General features: G+C 39.8%; 1 protein-coding gene across 11 annotated transcripts in view; it reads left to right on the top strand.

Moving 5' to 3' along the window:
- Positions 1 to 21,057, top strand: part of VPS8 (VPS8 subunit of CORVET complex) — a 229,439-nt gene that overhangs the window by 27,014 nt on the left and 181,368 nt on the right. For 10 of the 11 annotated variants that reach the window (XR_002786485.2, XM_064278125.1, XM_064278406.1 and 7 more), the window contains exons 7-13: positions 519 to 573; positions 12,301 to 12,425; positions 13,312 to 13,398; positions 17,143 to 17,210; positions 18,418 to 18,571; positions 18,676 to 18,735; positions 20,292 to 20,399. Coding sequence is in view for 10 of the 11 variants with exons in the window: in XM_064278125.1 (XP_064134195.1) it covers positions 519 to 573; positions 12,301 to 12,425; positions 13,312 to 13,398; positions 17,143 to 17,210; positions 18,418 to 18,571; positions 18,676 to 18,735; positions 20,292 to 20,399 (657 nt within the window). In the remaining variant the exon portion in view is untranslated. Of the gene's footprint in view, positions 1 to 518; positions 574 to 2,715; positions 5,301 to 12,300; positions 12,426 to 13,311; positions 13,399 to 17,142; positions 17,211 to 18,417; positions 18,572 to 18,675; positions 18,736 to 20,291; positions 20,400 to 21,057 lie in introns of those variants that run through there. The other variant, XM_064278474.1, reaches the window with a different exon arrangement.

Genomic DNA, 21,057 nt, shown 5'->3' with positions numbered 1-21,057 from the left:
CTCTTGGTTGGGTAGCATAAACCAAACCAAAACAAACCCATTTTGCCGTCAAGTCGATTCTGACTCATAGTAACCATATAGGTCAGAGTCGAACTGCCCCGTAGCGTTCCCGAGGAGCAGCTGGTGGATTCGAACTAACTTTTGGTTAGTAGCCAAGCTCTTCACCACTGTGCCATCAGGGTTCTGGGTAGCAGAAGTGCCTTTAACTTTGTCTGCGCCCCTGATTTGTTTTTTTTTTTAAGTTGCTTTCGAGGAAGCTAAGTGGCATACCTTTGCCTGTAATGTTGAACATATGATATTTTGATATTGTTACCCTCAGACTAAATTTAGAGGGATTCCCAGAAATGAAATATGCTGCGTTTCATTTCCCCTCTTGCTCCCAGATGAAATTGTCCTTATTTGCAATAGCTAGTGTGCCATCTGGTGCCTAAAGGAGGGAAGACCAACACACTCAGGCGTGATTATTTCAAGATTCTTGATGTAATGTCTCAAAATGTAATATTCCCTTTTGTTTTCAGGCAGTGTCCAGTCTGATAGCAGTCGGCACATCCCATGGATTGGCTTTGATATTTGGTAAATTTTTAAAGTGCTTTTCTAATTTTAAATGTTAAGTACACTTTGAGTCTTATAATGTTCTTTAATCACACTTTATATATTATACTTTATTCTTGAACAAAACCGGGAAAAGCTTGAAAAGGAGCAGTCGGTGTTTTCACACAGTGAAAAATTACCGGACTTACAGCTTCATTCCGTTTTGTGTCGCAAGTTCTTGTCTTCATTATGAATTTTAAGCTGTCATATGCACTGACTCTCTGCGGACCTAGAAAAAAACAATGTAAAGCTGAAGGGGACCTTGATTGTTGTCTTATCTGCCTCTGGTCGGTGGTGGTGGTGGTGGTGATTTTAGTTTTAAATCATATCTGACTGATGCATTTTCTAAAAGATCTCCAGGGAAAGATTTACCAGGCTCTCTCAGTTATTTTCAGTAAATTTCTTCTCCATTTCCATTCTAAATCCCTCTAAATGAAACATTTTAGCCTGTAATCACATTCTTTTCTTGGTTGAGAAAGGACCTTCACTAGCTTCATTTGTACATTAGAAGATAGTCTTAAATATTTCCTCCCTTTTTCCCCCCTTCCTGAGACTAACCACAGTTTCATTAATCCCTCTTTGGTTTTGAACTCAATACTAAATAAAGCAGAACATTAGGTTCTGTTTTTAAAAACTATCAGATAATGTTTTTCTGTAATTCTTGATGTTTTCTTCTGGACCTTAAATCTTTCACATCTGTCTTAGATGGGATTCTGATGAAACCATGTTTTAAAGAGGCTTCTTCAGAATGTTGTGGAAGGATTACTGGAGGATACTTTGATCATGGGACTGCGGTTTGACTTCTGTGGGCCTCGCATCTTGATTTACCATAGGAGTGAACAACTAGTTACTCTCCATTGTTTTTGAACAACTTGACTTCCTATTTGTCAATTCTCTCTTATGCCAAAGTCTTTATATAACATGATTTTAACACCTTGTCTTTTCAAAAAGACGATTGATTCAGGTGATAGCTTTATTGTTTGAGGACCAGAAGAGTGGAGGAAAAGATACAATGTTCTTGAGAGGATTTTAGAATCAATTTTTTAAATAGTAATTTTTCTCTTATAATTGCTATGTCTTCATAGTAGATAATTTAGAAAATACTGATAAGTAAAAAGTTACAGGTGTTCAGTACCCCAAATTCCACCATCCAGAAACGATCCTTAACATTTCTGAGTAGTTTTCTAGTCCTTTTTCTATACATGAATGTATGTGTGAACACATCCTAAGGTGTGGCCATATTAATTTGCAGCCTGCTTTTTCATACTCACTGGTGGCACAGTGGTTAGGAGCTACAGCTGCTGACCAGAAGGTCGGCAGTTGGGATCCACCAGCCGCTCCTTGGAAACCCTATGGAGCAGTTCTACTCTGTCCTATAGGGTCGCTGTGAGGTGCCATCGACTCAACAGCAGCGGGGTTTTTCATTATAATGAATCTTTTTCCGTGTAATCATTTATTCAACTGTAACATCGTTTTTAATGGCTACATAGTATTCTTTTGAATGGACACGCTATCATTTACTTAACCATTTTCTACTTGTAGGACATTTAGGTTGTGTCTAAAACAATGGAGTGATGAACATTTTGTTGCTAATTTTTGTGCTCTGATTGCTTTCTTGGACATATTCCTGGGCATGGAATTGCTTGGGTCAGACTGTAATAGGTATTCCATAATCGCCCTCAAGACAAATTTTACCTGCTCGTTCTCCTATCAGCTGTAAGGCTTGTTTTCCTGTGCGGGCATACTGGATATTAGACTGATAGAATTTTGGGAAAGGAGCTTAAAGGATCTTTTAGTTCAGCCCTCTTATGTTACCTGTGAGGAGGTTGAGCCCCAGGGCAGTTAAGTGACATGTAGAGTCAAGTTCAGGGTCAAGAATACTGATTGACTCTTAGATCTCCACTATTCCAAACAATCCTTCATCCTGAGAGGAGGCACATTCCAAGATCTATGAAGGTAAATGAGGATAGAGTAGAATGCATATGTTTATCTGTCAGCAGAATGTATATTAATTTTTTATTCCCACTTACCCAGTGCTCACTGTTCCTCAACCGTATTTCCTTTAACATTCCTTCCTTATCACCAGGTTCTAAGAAAATGTGTCTGCTTATAATCAAACCCATGTAGCGCTCACTGCAAACAAATGAAAATGAATACTTTAAAAATAAAAACTAAACTAATAGAAGAGTTCAGCAGAGTATTGGGATACAAGATAAACATACAAAAATCAGCTGGATTCCTCTACACCAACAAAAAGAACATCGAAGAGGGAATCACCAAATCAATGCCATTTACAGTAGCCCCCAAGAAGATAAAATACTTAGGAATAAATCTTACCAGAGATGTAAAAGACTTATACAAAGAAAACTACAGTACACTTCTGCAAGAAACCAAAAGACACTTACATAAGTGGAAGAACATACCTTGCTCATGGATAGGAAGACTTAACATTATAAAAATGTCTATTCTACCAAAAGCGATCTACACATTTAATGCAATTCCGATCCAAATCCCAACGACATTCTTTAATGAGATGGAGAAACAAATCACCAATTTCATATGGAGGGGAAAGAGGCCCCGGATAAATAAGGCATTACTGAAAAAGAAGAACAAAGTGCGAGGCCTTACTTTCCCTGATTTTAGAACCTATTATACCGCCACAGTAGTCAAAACAGCCTGGTACTGGTACAACAGATATGTAGACCAATGGAACAGAATTGAGAATCCAGACATAAATCCATCCACATATGAGCAGTTTATATTTGACAAAGGCCCCAAAACAGTTAAATGGGGAAAAGACAGTCTTTTTAACAAGTGGTGCTGGCATAACTGGACATCCATCTGCAAAAAAAATGAAACAAGACCCCTACCTCACTCCATGCACAAAAACTAACTCAAAACGGATCAAAGACCTAAATATAAAATCTAAAATGATAAAGATCATGGAAGAAAAAATAGGGACAACATTAGGAGCCCTAACACATGGCATAAACAGTCTATAAAACATTATAGAGAATGTAGAAGAAAACCTAGATAACTGGGAGCTCCTAAAAATCAAACACCTGTGCTCATCCAAAGACTTCACCAAAAGAGTAAAAAGACTACCTACAGACTGGGAAAAAGTTTTTCGCTATGACATTTCTGATCAGTGCCTGATCTCTAAAATCTACATGATACTGCAAAAACTCAACTGCAAAAAGACAAATAACCCAATTAAAAACTGGGCAAAAGATATGAATAGACACTTCACTAAAGAAGACATTCGGGTAGCTAACAGATATATGAGGAAATGTTCATGATCATTAGCCATTAGAGAAATGCAGATCAAAACTACAATGAGATTCCATCTCACTCCAGCAAGGCTGGCATTCATCCAAAAAAACACAAAAGAATAAATGTTGGAGAGGCTGTGGAGAGGTTGGAACACTTCTACACTGCTGGTGGGAATGTCAAATGGTACAACCACTTTGGAAATCGATTTGGTGCTTCCTTAAAAAGCTAGAAATAGAACTACCATACGATCCAGCAACCCCACTCCTTGGAATATATCCTAGAGAAATAAGAGCCTTTACACGAACAGATACATGCACACCCGTGTTTATTGCAGCACTGTTTACAGTAGCAAAAAGATGGAAGCAACCAAGGTGCCCATCAACAGACAAATGAATAAATAAATTATGGTATATTCACACGATGGAATACTACGTATCGGTAAAGAAAGGCGAGGAATCTGTGAAACATTTCACAACATGGAGGAACCTGGAAGGCATTATGCTGAGTGAAATTAGTTGCAAAAGGACAAATATTGTATAAGACCACTGTTGTAAGAACTTGAGAAATAGTTTAAACTGAGAAGAAAACATTCTTTTGTGGTTACAAGAGGTGTATTCACTAATTAGATAGTACATAAGAACTACATTAGGTGAAGGGAAAGACAGCACACAATATAGGGGAGGTTAACACAATTGGGCTAAACCAAAAGCAAAGAAGTTTCCTGAATAAACTGAGTGCTTTGAAGGCCAGCGTAGCAGGGGAGGTGGTCTGGGGGCCATGGTTTCAGGGGACATCTAAGTCAATAGGCATAATAAAATCTATTAAGAAAACATTCTGCATCCCACTTTGAAGAGTGGCGTTTGGGGTCTTAAACGCTAGCAAGCAGCCATTTAAGATGCATCAATTGGTCTCAACCCACTTGGATCAAAGGAGAATGAAGAACACCAAGGACACAAGGTGATTACAAGCCCAAGAGACAGAAAGAGCCACATGAACCAGCGACTACATCATCCTGAGACCAGAAGAACTAGATGGTACTTGGCTATAACCGATGACTGCCCTGACAGGGAACACAACAGAGAACCCCTGAGGGAACAGGAGAGCAGTGGGATGCAGACCCCAAATTCTCATAAAAAGACCAGACTTAATGGTCTGACTGAGACTAGAAGGACCCCGGTGGTCATGGCCCCCAGAGCTCCTGTTGCCCCAGGACAGGAACCATTCCCGAAGCCAACTCTTCAGACATGGATTGGACTGGACAATGGGTTGGAGAGGGATGGTGGTGAGGAGTGAGCTTCTTGGATCAGGTGGACAGTTGAGACTATGTTGGCATCTTCTGCCTGGAGGGGAGATGAAAGGGTAGAGGGGGTTAGAAGCTGGCGAAATGGACACAAAAAGAGAGAGTGGACGGAGAAAGCAGGCTGTCTCATGAAGGGGTGAGTAATTGGGAGTGTGTAGCAAGGTGTATATGGGTTTTTGTGGGAGAGACTGACTTGATTTGTAAACTTTCACTTAAAGCATAATAAAAAGTATAAAAAAAGAAAAACTGACAGAGAAGAAAAAGAATACATTACTTTTTGGTACTATCACCTTAGTTTCCTTGGGCCTGCTTTTTTTTTTTTTTTTTAATTGTTCCTTATGTGAAATTTTACAAAGCAAATTAGTTTTTCATTTAAAACTTAATACAGAAATTGTTCTGTGACGTTGGTTGCAATTCCCACAATGCGGCAGCACTCTCCCCGTTTCTCTTTCCACCCTAGGTTCCACATGTCCGTTCATCTAGTTCTCCGTCCCTTCCTACCTTCTCATCTTTGCTTTTGGACAGGTGTTGCCCATTTGGTCTTGTATACTTGATTGAACTAAGAAGCACGTTCCTCACGTGTGTTACTATTTGTTTTATAGGCCTGTCTAATGTTTGGCTGAAGGCAGACTTAGGAGTGGGTTCAGTTCTGAGTTAGCAAGGTATCTGGGGGCCATAGTCTCAGGGGCTCCTCCAGTCTCTGTCAGAGCTGTAAGTCTGGTCTTTTTTTGTGAGTTTGAATTTTGTTCTACATTTTTCTGCCGCTCTGTCTGGGACCCTCTTTCGTGATCCCTGTCAGAGCTGTGGGTGGTGGTTGCCGGGCACCACCTAGTTCTTCTGGGTTCAGGCTGGTGGAGGCTGTGGTTCGTGTGGTCCTTTAGTCCTTTGGACTAATATTTTCCTTGTATCTTTGGTTTTCTTCATTCTCCCTTGCCTCGAATATGATGGGACCAATTGATGCATCTTAGATGGCCACCCGCTAACTTTTAAGACACCAGACGCTACTCACCAGAGTAGGATGCGGAACATTTGTTTTATGAACTGTGTCATGTCAGTTGACCTAGATGTTCCCCGCCTGCTTCCTATTTAAAAAAAAAAAAAAAAAAAAAAACCCACAGCTTTCTTGTAGCTATGATGAAATAGTAATCTTTTACTGCCATCTCAGGGACAAAACAAGTATGTCAAAGTGAACCTTTTGAGAAAAAAATCACAAATATTCTGGTTGTGCTTTGGGTTTTGATAGTGCAGTTAATACATTTTACTCATTGTAGAAATCAGATGTTTGGACAATATGTTTTAACAAATGGCTTAGCAGGGTGCTGGCAAGCCTAGGGACAAATGGCAGAGTACAGTAATAAAACTGAAGTGCCTGGGTTAGAGGTTGGTTCAAGCTGATCCCTTGTAAACGTCTTTGTTGATCACAGGGGAAAGTAGAGCAGAAAGGGGTATACTTGTTTAAGTACCATTAGATTTTCTTTGAAATAGAAGCGTAGGTTATTAAAATACTAGCCATCGTAAGTGATCATTATGAATTTCGTCAATGTTGATATGTGCTGCCTACTCTTACGGAATTATAGATAGAAGGCACTTATTGTGTATCTCAGTTCTTGCCTGTATAAAAAAACCCAAACCCGCTGCCATGGAGTTGATTCTGACTCATAGCGACAGAGTAGAACTGCACCATAGGGTTTCCAAGGAGAGGCTGGTGGATTCGAACTGCTGACCAAATTAACCACTGCGCCACCAGGGCTCCAGTCTTAGCCGTATACAGAGTCTTAAAAGTTCAGATCTTAAAAAAGATGCCTCCCTGTCCCAAGGTTCTTAGTTTTCCATTTTTTTTGCCAGCTAATGACGGCACTGGGTTTAGTTTTTTTAATGTTAGTGCCCTGGTGGCGCAGTGGTTAAACATTCAGCTGCTAACCGAAAGGTTGGTGGTTCTAACCCACCAGCTGCTCCACAGGAGGAAGATGAAGCAGCCTGCTTCCGTAAAGATTACAGCCTTGGAAACCCTCTGGGGTAGTTCTGCTCTGTCCGGTAAGGTAGCTATGCGTCGGAATCGACTCCATGGCAATGGGTTTTAATGTTAGTGCATTTTAGTAGATTATCTTGTGAAATAGTTTTTGTTTCTTAGACGTGGATTTACTTTTTGTACTATAACTTGAATTGAACATTTCCTTTTTTTTCCTTAACCAAAACCTGAATATAATCATAGATGTTAGAGACATCAGTTAATGAAATTTAGTAGTATTCTCACAGAAAACTAAAGTTTGCCACTTATGCCCTTAAAATTTTACCTGTCTTTTCTCTGTATTTCTAAACTGATTTCTTGCTTTTCTCTCTCTCTCGATCTTTTCTCCATGGATTCAAAAGGAAAAGGTATAGTGATTTTAGTTTGCATGAATGGGTTTTTTCTTTCTTTTTTTTTTTTTACCTTTTTAATGTTGAAAGAGAATGCTATCACAGTTGATACACTTTTATGAAATGCTGGTTGAAAAAAATTAACTAAGAAATCAGTTAAAGCAAGGAATTGTTAAAAGTTAAAAAAATTTTTTTTTTTAATATGCATACCTCCGATGTTTTATTTAACAGAAAATATTTTTTTTTTCTTTATTTTTTAATTTTTTTTGAAAGTCAAGGCCATTTCCTTGAGTATGTATCTGCCAGTTGGAGATATGCATTGTCTTTTTTGGGCATGAATTGCATCAATACTGGGTCATGTAAAATTTGCAATTTTTATTTTTTAAAAATGAGGTAAAAGCTTCCAAAAACCAAACCCAGTGCTGTCGAGTCGATTCCTGCTCATAGCGACCCTATAGGACAGAGCAGAACTGCCCCATAGAGTTTCTAACCAGTGCCTGGCAGATTCAAACTGCTGACCCTTTGGTTAGCAGCCGTAGCACTTAACCGCTACGCCACCAGGGCTTCTGGATAAAAGCTTAGCCACCTGTAAAACAACCAGTGAACGCACAGTTCTAAATTTTAGCAAACTTCCTTCAGCCTTTTATAGCTGTCTTGTCCACAGCCGTATTGCGTGAGTTTTTAAGAGCAAGTCATCTTTATCAAGTTCTCCTCAAGCATTCATTCAGTTGTCATAGAAACAATAGCTCTTTCTTTTCCCCTTCCATTTATCCATTTACATGTTTAACTAAGTGTTTCAGTACAGTAACGTACCATGGCATGACCAGGTTTGGGAATGAACACGGCTGGCTCTTAGTAAGCATCAGCATTCTAGAAAACAGCCAGGTAGCCGTGCGTATTCCCTGGGTCCTGGGCTGCAGTCAGCAGTTTTACAGAGGGAGAGAGAACTTTGTCTAGTTTTGTGAGTTGGCTAGATGAAGAAGGGTGGATGCTGGCAGGTAGAAGTAGAGTTCTACCTGCACAATAGAGTTTGATTCCTTCTAGGATGTAGACCTTTCCTCCTTTGACAGTCTTTGGGAACTAATTAAAACAAATTAGGGGCAAAAAAATAGGGGATGGGGTTAATTTTGGTTTCTGGGAAGAGCACTAGCAGAAATTCTTAATGTTTAGATTCAGATTTTAGGGATATTATAGACTTTTTACATTATTTGTGGCTTTTCTTTGCTATTCAGCACATTACTTTTAAGCAGAGAAGGTGCTGAGGAGCCCTGCTGTAAGCGAAGTGTACTTGGAAAGATACCCTAATAAAAGGAATAGATAGAATTCATCGCAGTGTCAGATGTGCTTTTTGCAATATCTAAGCTGCAAGTTTTCTTAATTAGTATGCTAATTAGTGTCATTAATAGTTCCTCACATCTGCACTGTTTGATAGTTTTCACGTTTCACGTGTATTGTTTGTGCTCTATGGACACTTTGTAAGGTTTATAGGATCAGTGATAGTCTCATTTCTTGCCCAGGGTCACCTGTCACATAAGGACTCACTCTAATTTCTTTTTTAAACTAAGTTGACCATGCCAACCAAATGTGACTTTATGTGACTTTATAAATGAAGCTACAAATTTAATACCCTTTCCCCAACGGTAAGGAGCCCTGATGGAGAAGTGGTTAAAGCCCTCGGCTGCAAACTGAAAGGTCAGCGGTTCGAACCAGGCACTCTGCGGGAGAAAGATGTGGCTGTCTGCTTCTGTAAAGATTACAGCCTTGGAACCCCATGGGGCAGTTCTACTCTGTCCTGTAGGGTCGCTATGAGTCGGAATTGACTTGAGGCCGGTGAGTTTGGGTTTGGTCTTAAAAGAGTAATGGGAGAATAGATTTTTTTCTTTTAAATTAATGAGATGGAGAGCAGCTGGAAAGAGAGAAGGCAGAGCGAGCTCTCATTTTCAGCTTTTCTATTTCTGTCCAGCTTCTTTTGTTCTTTCCATGTAACTGTAGAAAAAAGTGTTTTAAAGAGGTTTTACGTTTATTTTGGCCAGGTACTTTTTTTTATTTTTAAGAATTGCTCAGAGTTGTACAGAATGGCTAGTTACTGTGGCAGGAGTCACTTCTCCAGAAAGACTGTTTTCTTCTTTGCACAGAAAGTCTGCTTTGTCTGAATTTAGTCTAAATTGTATAACACCAAGTTTGCTAAGGTGGTACTGTAAAGATAGAATGTATAAAGACAGCAGTAAGAGTTGATAAATATCTTTGGGGAGTTAAAATAGATTACGTTTTATACAGTGTCCATCACCTCTCTCGCTATCACCTGCTGCAGCTGCTTTTTTTTAAAAAAAGTATATGAATATAATCTATAAATATTAATAGTCATATTTGGCGCTAGTAATATTTCAGAGATAGTGAATTGGCTCCCTTGTGAGTTATCTCTCTTTATTAGTTTATTCCTCTCATCAACATAGTGAAGCAAGGAGTGTTTTCTGCATTTTACAGATGAGAGTGAAGTTAAGGGAAATGAAGTAACTTTCCTAAAGTGACCTAGGCACTTCGCTGCAATGCCAGTAACTCCAGGAGTAGGGATGGGGTTAAAATCCAGGTGTCTGATGTCGTGGACATTATAAAGATAACGAACACATTATAAAAATCAAGGAAAAGATTGAGAGCGCTTTCTTTAACAGAAACCTGTGGGATGTAAATTTAATATTCATTCAGAAATAGCCAAGGCTGATAACTGCTTTCCCTGTCTTAGCTAGTGTTTCGTCCATGGGAACCACAGGCAGGAAAGCAGGCCCATTTGGGTTTTTAATCTAGAAGTTAAGTATGTCTTTTTCTTTCCTTCATTTCTTCTTCGTTAATGGTACCCTTATCATATTTTTCAATCTCCTGTTCATACTCTGAGTTTTAAGAATACTTAGTTTAATTTAAAGACACTGCGAACTTCAATCAGAAAGCATCTTTACATATTGGTGCATCAGAACTGTGTGAGTTTGGATCTCCACGTGGGCATTCCAGAGGATCCCAGAGGACGCACTGTGCAGACACTATTCTGCCCGTGAGGCAGGCACCCAGACTGGGCGGCTGCTCTCTCTGTGAGGCTAGTATGGCATTTCATACCAGCCTCTGTCTTTGTTCTCTTACTTACCTTCAGTCCACCTGTTGCCTGTACATGTAACTCAGAGTAGTGGTTTATATAACACTGTTGCTCAACCTATATCATGACGGTTTGCAAAATAAGGTTTGTGGATAACCGGCTAACTGTATCAGATGCTCTGACAAAATAAGGATCCTGAAAAACAGTGTTTTAGGCAGGCAGTTTCAGTGGAGTGAAATAAAACGTGTCAGATCTAGAATGAGGAATACTATGGGATAGACGGACTTTGAACAATTTGAATTAAACTGGAAAAGAGAGGGGAAAACAAAGGAGAGGGCAGTCTAGGTATATGGAAAATACTTGTAATTCAATAATGCTAGATGAGAATAAAAAGAACCACTTTTGATATAGATCAAAGCTTTTACATTCATGAGTTTTAGGCTTTTTCGAATGTTCACCTTAGAAGGCTGAAATCTAAAATGATTTTAGAAAACATTGAACATTTCCTGTGTGCGGGATACAATACAGCCATTAGTCATTTTAGAACTCCTCCTTGGAGGAAAGGGCTTGCAATTCTAGCCAGTTCAGAAGCGCAGAAAAATGCCTTACAGAATTCACCTGAGAACGCACGTCCTTAGGTTCTTTCTGGTGACTAGACTTTACCCTTATAGATGGAAGATTTGCAAATGTGGAAGCTATTCAGAGGAGTGTGAGATGCCTTCTGAGTGCGAAGCACCAAGCTAGGTATTCGGGGGAGTTAAATCTCCATCTTAGCCTTCAGAGAGGTCATAGTCTAATAGAAGTAACTAGCCTGTAGTCAGATAAGGGAGGCACAAAGGAGTGCTGGGGGCCTTGAGAGAACTCCAGGGTGTGGAAGTATAGTGGGTTTTTTTTTTTTTTTTCCCTAAACAGTTAAATTTTTTTAGCTATGTCTTATTACATTTAAAGTTTTTATTTTAAGCAGGTACAATAATGAACTCTATACACAATAAGCATTGTCTGGGAGAACACCCAGAAGAATTTTTTTTCTTTTAAATTATTAAATAATAAAATTTAATAAATGTTTGAGACCCTAGCGGGGAAATCAGAGGTGATTAAGGCAAGATCCTTGCCCTCAACATAATCTAGTGATGATATGAATTATTTGTTCTTAGTGTATCGAACGCTTATGCTTAAAAGTAATTTTCTTAAGGAGTTTAAAGATTCCTTCGGTAACTTTATTTGCACAGTTAATTTGCTTAGTAATTCTTTTCTTTATAGATAATAGAAATGTACATTTCAGCCAAATTCTAAATTAATGTTTTGAAATTTAAAGATGTTTTCAAAGAAGTTGGTGTTCCTTGATAACCTTGCGTCTTGAAAATAGGAAGTAACAGAATTCAAGATGTGACAGATGAAAGCTAGTTGGTTGGTTCAAGGACACACTGATTTCTTACAGATTTTTTTGACTCATTGTGCTTGCCGGTAGACGCATACATCAGTGTCTTCTTTTTTTTTTTTTTCTGTGTTTTGTTTCTAACCCAATGCTTCTCATCTAGTAGATGCTTAAATAAACATTTAAAAATAAAGGTAACTTCACCATCTGCTGCTTTTGGTTCTTGTCACCTCTCAGGGATTTGAAAACATGTCTGTATTACACATATATACTCATTCTCTTCCAGTTCTTCCACTTGACTTTACAAACCTCTTTCTATAGATCAGAATCAAGCTTTGCGGCTCTGTCTGGGGAGCACTAGTGTCGGAGGGCAGTATGGAGCCATCTCTGCCCTCAGCATCAACAACGACTGCTCCAGACTTCTTTGTGGTTTTGCCAAAGGACAGGTAAGATAGGAACTTTCTTTTATCCATATGATAATGTTAAAATAAAATCATTTAAAAAAATTCAACATCTTTAGATCAAGACCTCGAAGACCAAAATATATGTTATAAAACGGTGTGTTCGTAGAACTAAACACAGATTGCTCAGTCAGACTTTCGTCTTTATTAAAAAAAATTAATAATTATTATTGACTGAACCAGAGTCTGTTATTTTTAATATCCTAATTTATGTGTCTATCTAAGTAAATAGCCTTTATAAGCAAACCTGGGGGTTATATAGAATGTGCTTCCTTAGAGTTGTTGGTGTTAGGTACCACTGAGTCCATTCCTACTCACAGTGACCCCGTGTGACAGAGTAGGATTGCCCCACAGAGTTTTCTATGGTGTAATCTTTTCAGGAGCTTCCTTAGAATAGTATAGGTAATTGTGGCTGCTTTTGAAATACACTATATATTGTTTTCTGTAATCTTATTACCTGTTCCTGGATGACTATTTTGGTATTTCTTTGTACTTTCGAAGTCAGCAGTAGGTTATGGTTTTTCCCATCTTCTGATTTATGTGCCACCCGCTGGTCTGACAGTGAGGCTTTTCTGTCGTTTTTATCAGGGCTAAACAGATGGAATCATTAGAGGACTCTCTTTTTCCTCTCTGTGGGAGAACGTTAAAAATCTAAAGGGAAAAGTCGGTGAGGTGGGACAAGGGGCAGATGAAGACAGAATCAAGGCCACATGCTTTAATGAATCCACAATCTTCAGTTATGTTTTCACTTTGTAGTTCTTTGCCTGCAATGTTTATAGACCAGGAATAGATTCTATCAGCCAGAAGGCAGGATACTTAAGCCCAGAAAAGAGCAATAAATTTGTTTTTAAAGCACTTAGTTGTCTTTTAGATCACCATGTGGGATTTAGCCAGTGGAAAACTTCTGAGATCAATAACAGATGCACACCCTCCGGGAACAGCAATCCTACATATCAAGGTAATAGCTTTGTTTTCTCTTTCTAATTATTCTTATTCCACCAGTTTTTAAGGAAGTTGCTCCATACTGATATCCAGAAGTCCAGAAAATATATTTTAAGTGAAGCCGAACATTAGCTTATAAATAGAACCCTTGACATTGAACCATCTTTTATTTGCCTAGCCCAATCAGATGGTTTCTCATGGTGAAACTGGAGGTGGAAGTACTCAGCTTTAAGTTGTATTGAAATCTAATAGATATAACAACAAAAAGGGTGAATTGATAGGATCCTAGACTAGAGGTTGGCAACAAACACAGGCAGCTCCCTACTGAAAACTCATAGAGATTTTGAAAATCTGTTTTACCGTTCATTTAGTTCGCCAAGATTTTATTGCTGAGGTGGTGTGCTCTGCTGCACCAGCAACTCTGCCTGGGACTTGTCTTAGGTTCAAGGCACCAATTGTGGAAGAACCCAGATTCAGATTATGTTTAAAAATCAATCTGTGGGTTTATTTCTTTCAGACCTCTAAAAGGAAAGCATTAAGACCCTATTCTTGGCTTTCTCCTTACAGGCCTGAAAAAAATAAAACAACTTGGATTTATTCGTTTATAAGTAAACTCATTTATAAAGATAATTGTGAACCTTGGTTTGTGCACGCTGTCAAGTCCACGCTCAGAAGTGGAAAAAGTAAAGCACTGTAACTAGGGAAGCCTAAAATCACATCTTTTAGATTGTAATCATGTGCACATATCTGGCCGCTTAGCTGTGCACAGCTTTCCCATCCACACAGAGGCTTTTAAAGTCTGGGAGCGCTCTGGGAGCGCTCGGAGCTTATGTGTCTGCCTCTAGGCTTAGTTACAAAAAGTCTTTGTAACAAAGCAGCATCATTGAAGCATTTAGTAACAATGAAAACAGCCAATAAAAGTAAAAATAGAGAGAATTTCTCCTCTTTCTGAGCCATCATGGCAGTTTATCTTACCTCTTTTCATATGGCATGTACCAGTTTTTAACATGTTATAGTTGTTTGTGGATATAACTTCTCTCCTTTAATAGACTGTAAGTTCTCTGAGGCAAGGATCTTCTGTCATCTATTTTTTTGTGTTTTACCCATACCCATTTACCCGTTGCCATCAAGTTGATTCAAACTCATAGTGAGCCTATAGGACAAAGTATAACTGCCCCGTAGGGTTTCCAAGGAACGGCTGGCAGATTTGAACTGCTGACCTTTTGGTTAGCAGCCATAGCTCCTAACCACTGTGCCACCAGGGCTCCATTTTACCCGTAAAAAAAAACAAACCAAACCCGTTGCCGTTGAGTTGATTGCAACTCATAGTGGCTGCTTAATAATTGCTTGAAGGAATAAGTAGATTCTGGCTCATAGTAGATGCTTAATAATTATTTTGTTGAAGGAATGAGTAAGTGGTTGGTTGTGTTTATAAAAGGCCAACCTTTTGCAGAAAAAAAAAAAAAAACCCACAAAAATTTAGGGGGAAACAATAGGAAAGAGAAGGGATAAAGGCAGAAAGGAAAGAGAAGAACGCAACTGGGATGAAAAGCATGGTAGTAGCGGTTGTGTTGCTTGGGAATGGTGATGAGGGTGGTTTGTGGAGGCACCGTGAGGAGGTAGCAAGAGGCATTTATGAATGAACACTTCTGAAGTTGTGGATTGACAATAGCCACTGACAGTGTTGCTCATTGTTCTTCAGACTTTTAACGCCACATCCCATCCCAAAAAAAACCCAGTGCCGTCAAGTCGATTGCGACTCATAGCTACCCCATCAGTAACCCTTAATTTATATACAGTCCATCCTCCTTATTTGTGGATTCCATATTCACAAATTTGCCTAATCAGTAAAAATACTCACTGTGCTTTCGCAGACATGCATATGAGCAGAGCAGTAAAAAAAATTACCAACTGAGGCTGGTTCAAAAAAAAAAAACCTAACCATTGCTGTCAAGTTGATTCTGACTCATAGAGACCCTATAGGGCAGAGTAGAACTGCCCCATAGGGTTTCCAAGGAGCGCCTGGTGGATTCGAACTGCCGACCTTTTGGTTAGCAGCCGGGGTCTTAATCATTGCATCCCAGGGCCCCGAGGCTTGTTCAGAATTCACTAATTCAGTGTTCACAGGAACTTCATGGAACATAACTACTGTGAATAATGAGAATTGACTATATTTATTTTAAAAACTGTATGCATGGACTATTGTACTAATATATAATAAGTACATTATAAAACGGAGAAAAGAAATGGAAAATTCACAAATGGAAATGCAAGTTCTCTTATATCTCCTACATTCCGGTGGACCATCTCATGCACACCCTTGGGGAAACATGCTTCCCCTTCTGGCAACTCCTCACCTAGGCTTTGAGGGCAAAGCATGGAGCTTCTTTACTATGCCCGTGGGGGGCAGAGGAGGGATAATTTTACAGTGGGCTTTTGCCTCTCAGCCATCCCTGACTCCGAGCATGGAGGCATGCCATATAGAGTGGTTCACCAGCCTTTGGGGTTAGGGAGGCTAGTCACTGTGAATGACACTGCAGTGAGAATTTATTCAGTTTTGTTTCCTACAGCATCACACATACCATACCTCATGACCTTAGGGCTATCTGTTATTGTGGACATTGTTACGTATTATACCCCTGAGTCTTCCAGCTTAAGTTATAATAAATGAAAATTCCATCTAAGAAGATCAAGGAGGCAGCAGCGTTTAGGGAGAGTTACATAAAAAATGAACTACCTGTCTCTCAGTTTGTCACACGGTGGTGGCTTGCCAGCCACTGTGATGCTGGAAGCTGTGTCACCAGTATTTCAAGTACCAGCAGGGTCACCCACGGTAGACAGGTTTCAGAGGAGCTTCCAGACTGAGACACACTAGGAGGAAGGGCCTGGTGATCTGCTTCTGAAAATTAGCCAGTGAAAACCTTATGGATCAGAACAGATTATTGTCCAATATAGTGCTGGAAGGTGAGCCCCCTAGGCTGGAAGGCACTACACAACAGCCACAACAGTGGACTCAGACACACCAACATCATGCAGATGGCACAGAACCGGGCAACATTTCCTTCTGTTATAGATAAGGTTGCCGCGAGTTGGAGCCAACTTGATGGCAGCTAACGACAACATAAAGACTTAAAATATAGTGGATGATCTCTTCAGTTATTCAGAAAATGTATTCAGACAAGTTTATTTCCCCCCAAATACCAAATATCTTTACTGTGTTTTTATTCTTAAAAATCATTGTTGCTGTGTGCTGTCAAGTCGATTCTGACTCACAGCGACCATATAGGACAGAGTAGAACTGCCCTATAGGGTTTCCAAGGCTGTAATCTTTATGGGAGCAGATTACCAGGTCTTTCTCCTGCAGCCAAGCACTCTACCATTGCACCATCAGGACTCCTTTCTTAAAAACTAGGCAACTGGAAATATATCTAAAGTTACTATGTCCTATTTAGTTCAATAGCAAGTCAGAAAGTTAATCTGAGAGCCCAAATAGAGAACTTTAGGACTTTTGTGAATCACAGTTTGTATTTTTTTTTTCCATCCTGAGGAAAGGTGATTTTGCTTTTCGAAAGCCCCGGTTTTTTTCTACTAAGGATAAGTGGGTATGTTTAGAGTGACTAACTGAATAGAGTTTAGGTTATTTCCAGTGCTATTAAATGTGTATGTTATAGATTTTAAAAACTTTATAATTTTTTTCCCTTCTTAACACTTGCCTGGTTGTCTAAAAACCTACACGAAGATAAATGTCTTCTCTGTTTAGTTTACAGATGACCCAACGCTTGCCATCTGCAACGACAGCGGAGGCTCTGTGTTTGAATTGACATTTAAGTAAGAGACTAACAGACACTTGTTGACGAATGGAAAGACTAGCTCTGGCCTAATGATCTGAAATTGGACATGAAGAGGTCTGGGAAATCCATGTGACTGAAAATAGGTTATGGCTGTATATCACAGTTATCTGTAGAGGCTTAGTGGAACATGTGGTGTTCCAGTTCTGGCCCCCAGAAATTCTCTCTAGGTCTCAGTTGAGATTCCAGACTCCTCCTCCCCAGGGGATTTTTGTGAGCTGCTAGGCCTGGGGACCACTGTTCCATAGTATCTCACTGATTTTAGTTGAGACCCTATGCCCTGCTGATTTTAATCATAATGCCCAGGTGTAAAAAGGGTGTTATTGCCTTGGAATTATCCTGTTACCCTTTAAATAAAAGCAAAGACTGTCTAGATACAAGAGTTTGTTTAAAAAAAGTAGAACATAAAATTCTGTGTAGAGTATGTCTCCATAAGTTTTTCGAGGGTAAGAACTGTCTTTGTTGCTTGTATTTCTCATAGCTTCTAACGATGCTGAGTTGAGCATCTCTTATATGTAGGCGTTGTTCTAGGCACCAAAGTCTGTGAACCAGACAGACAAGGCTCCTACTCTGATAGAACTTACGTTCTACTTGGGTTGAGGCTATGAAGACAGATAATAATAAACCAAAAACATAAAAGAAATAACTTGGGATAGTTAGAAGTGCAGTGAGCAAAGGAAGACCAGTCATTGCGCTGGAGTGCTCTTGAGGATAGTTCAGGAAGTCTCTCTCAGGAGGTGGCATTTGAGTGAAGACCCAAGTGATGAGCAGGTCAGCAGATGCGAAGATCTGGGTGGAGTGTTACAGGCAGAGAGAGCTTGGAGGTGGGCACAAACTTGGCCTCCTTGCCTGGCAGAAATAAGGCAAGTGTGGCTGGAGCAGAATGTTGTAGGAACAGCAGCAGTGGGCGTGGAAGAAGGCACAGGTGCCAGGTTACCTAGGCCTTTAAAGACAGGGTAAAGAGTTTGGGTGTCATGTTACATGCAATGGCAAGTCATTGGAATATTTTTAGCCAAAGAGTGGTAAATCTTACATACTAAAAAGACCTTGCTGCTATCCAGTGGAGTTTGGATTGTTGGGGATGGGAATAGGAGCTAGGAGGCTATTGCAGTAGTCCAAGCTAGAGATGACAGTGCCTTGGATCATTGCTAAATTGATTCTGAATTTTTTATTTTTTTTATTTTTAGGAGAGTGATGGGAGTGAGAACATGTGAATCCCGATGTCTGTTTAGTGGTTCCAAGGGTGAAGTTTGCTGCATTGAGCCTCTACATTCTAAGCCCGAGTTGAAGGATCATCCCATCACCCAGTTTTCGTTACTGGCCATGGCGTCCCTAACAAAGGCAGGTGTATCTAGAAAATGCAACCTCGTTAACTTTCAGAGGCTTTGAACACCAAAGATTTGAAATGTATAGGGTAAATGTTGGCAATCTGTTTTCTTCTGTAGATTCTGGTCATTGGATTGAAACCATCCTTGAAAGTATGGATGACTTTTCCCTATGGACGGGTGAGTAGGCCTGTCTGTCTTATTGGCAGAAGGGAGGGAAGGAAGGACCATGTCAGGAAGTTGGGAAAAAATAACTTGTAGTGGCAAGCTCAGTGAATGATAGGATCATCAGAAAACTAGAATGGTCATTGCTCCAGAGATCATTGTCTGGGCTTAACCTTGAAGTGGCCAAGGCTGTGTAAGCTGGTGACTAGAGCAATGTCCTGGGGACCATGGGTGCCGTGCCATACTTTTCTCATCTTATCACTTCATTTTAAGGTTTTCTGTCAAAAACAGTGTAGAGCTGGCTTTTGTTTTTAACATCTATTTGACAGTCTTTGTGTATTGCTGTCCTGGTGCTTTGTGATCACACCTAATTTCATGCATGGACTGTCCTGGCTTCATTTACTGCCCATTTGAGCACAGTAAAATCCCTTATCAGATGTAAAGCTGGAGGATAAGTTGGCATATTGATTCCCAGCCCCCGTTTCCAGTGTTTGAAAGACATTCGTTTTTGTGAGGTAGGGTTGTGCTCACTGTAGGGTATCGAACCACTGACAGAATGCATCCCGCTCCAATATCCAGCATACATTGCCACTCCATTCCCTTTTTTGGCTTCTGCCTCTGGTATTTTACTTTGTTTGGGCCGTGACACTTCCCAAGATGTATTATGTACACCCAAGTTTCCCCCTTCTTTCCTGCTTGTTTTCAGAGAGTTTTGACCTTCCCATGCATGTATGAGGGGAGGTACTGATGGGATGGAGGTGGAGAGTGATGGTACAGTACTCTGCCTGGTTCAGAAAACGGCCCTCACGCTGAGGGAAATGACTCTTTTTTGTCTTGTTGGTACCGTGTGTTTCTCTGGGCTCCAGGGGAAGCAGGCTTGCTGTTACGGATGGCAACGCTGGCTTAGATTGCCGTTAACATTTCTTCAGTTAGCTTCATTGTCTACTTGAGGTTTATCATGGTGGTATGTGTTCGCATCTTTTGTATGTTTTTATTAATATTTTTTCCAACATTTTATTATGAACGTTTTCAAACAAATAACAAAATTGAATCACATCGAACACCTCTATACCCACTGTCTAAATTCTACTGTTGTTAACATTTTACTGTACTTTGCTTAGTACATATTCATTTATCCATCTCTCTACCCATCAAACTGTTTTATTTTTGATGTATTGCAAAGTACATTGCTGGAACCAGCATCCTTCCCCCTAAATACTCAGCATGCATATCATTAGCAAGAATTCAATATTTGTTTAGGTTTTTCCGTTGGTGTTAAATTTACATACAATGAAATGCACAAATATTGAGCAAACTTTTGCTGAAATTTGACACATGCGTGTACTTTTGTAACCTAATCCCCTGTCAAGATATAGGACATTGCCATCAACCTAGAAAGTGCCCTCATGACAAATCCTCCAGTCAGTCCCAGCTCCTTTGGAATTTCAGTGAGGCATTGAGAGACGGAGTATCAAGGAACACTGGTCAGGTGCTGTGTTTAACTAGAGTTTCCTCTTTGTCCTTCTCTGTGTTAACTGTGGTGGCTTTGTGTTTGCCTTCTCCTCACCTAGATGGATCCTTCCAGTGTTCCGTTGCTGGCCTGGCACTTTGTGGCCGTGCATAACTACGTGAACCCCATGCTGGCCTTCTGCAGAGGAGATGTGGTTCACTTTCTGTTGGTGAGTCCCAGGGTGATGCTAGATCTCTTGTCAAGTCTTTACCGTGAGATTTTTGTTTTTCCAGATTTTGTCACTAATTTAGTGTTGTGTCAAAGAGACATCCTGTCATACTTTTTTGGAGAGAGAGTGACTTAATTTTTTTTAAGGTTTCAATGATTAACATGAAAAAAAAAGAAAAACCTGATGATCCTCAGCTCTGTGTCCCTTCATGGTGTATTTCTCAGTTCCATCTCCTTTGACTAACAAATTAATAGTGTATGTGTCGCGGTGTGTCAGAATCAACTTAGCAGCACACGACAACAACAGTGTGTGTGTGTATAAATGTATGAATGTGAACATGTCTTTAATAAGGCTCACATGTCTATCCATATGTATATTTATTAGTTAGAGAGCAGGTATCACTGAGTGCCTATTGTATTCTCTACACTGTGATAGACACGAGAGGCAACCAAAGGTAGTATAGAACATCATTTCTCCGTTCACAGCTTATAATATTATTTGAAAGGTAAAACCAGCACACGCATTACTACTAGAGGGAACAGTGAAAGGTTGAACTGTGTGAAAAGAACTAAAAGAGTACAGAGGAGCCCTGGTGGTGCAGTGGTTAAAGTGCTGCTTCGCTGCTAACAAAAGGTTGGCAGTTTGAACACACTAGCCA

This window comes from Loxodonta africana, chromosome 1, assembly GCF_030014295.1.
Source record: "Loxodonta africana isolate mLoxAfr1 chromosome 1, mLoxAfr1.hap2, whole genome shotgun sequence".
Classification (NCBI taxonomy): Eukaryota; Metazoa; Chordata; class Mammalia; order Proboscidea; family Elephantidae; genus Loxodonta; species Loxodonta africana.
The sequence above is the reverse complement of the archived record's forward strand: the minus strand, read 5'-3'. Positions and strand labels throughout refer to the sequence as shown.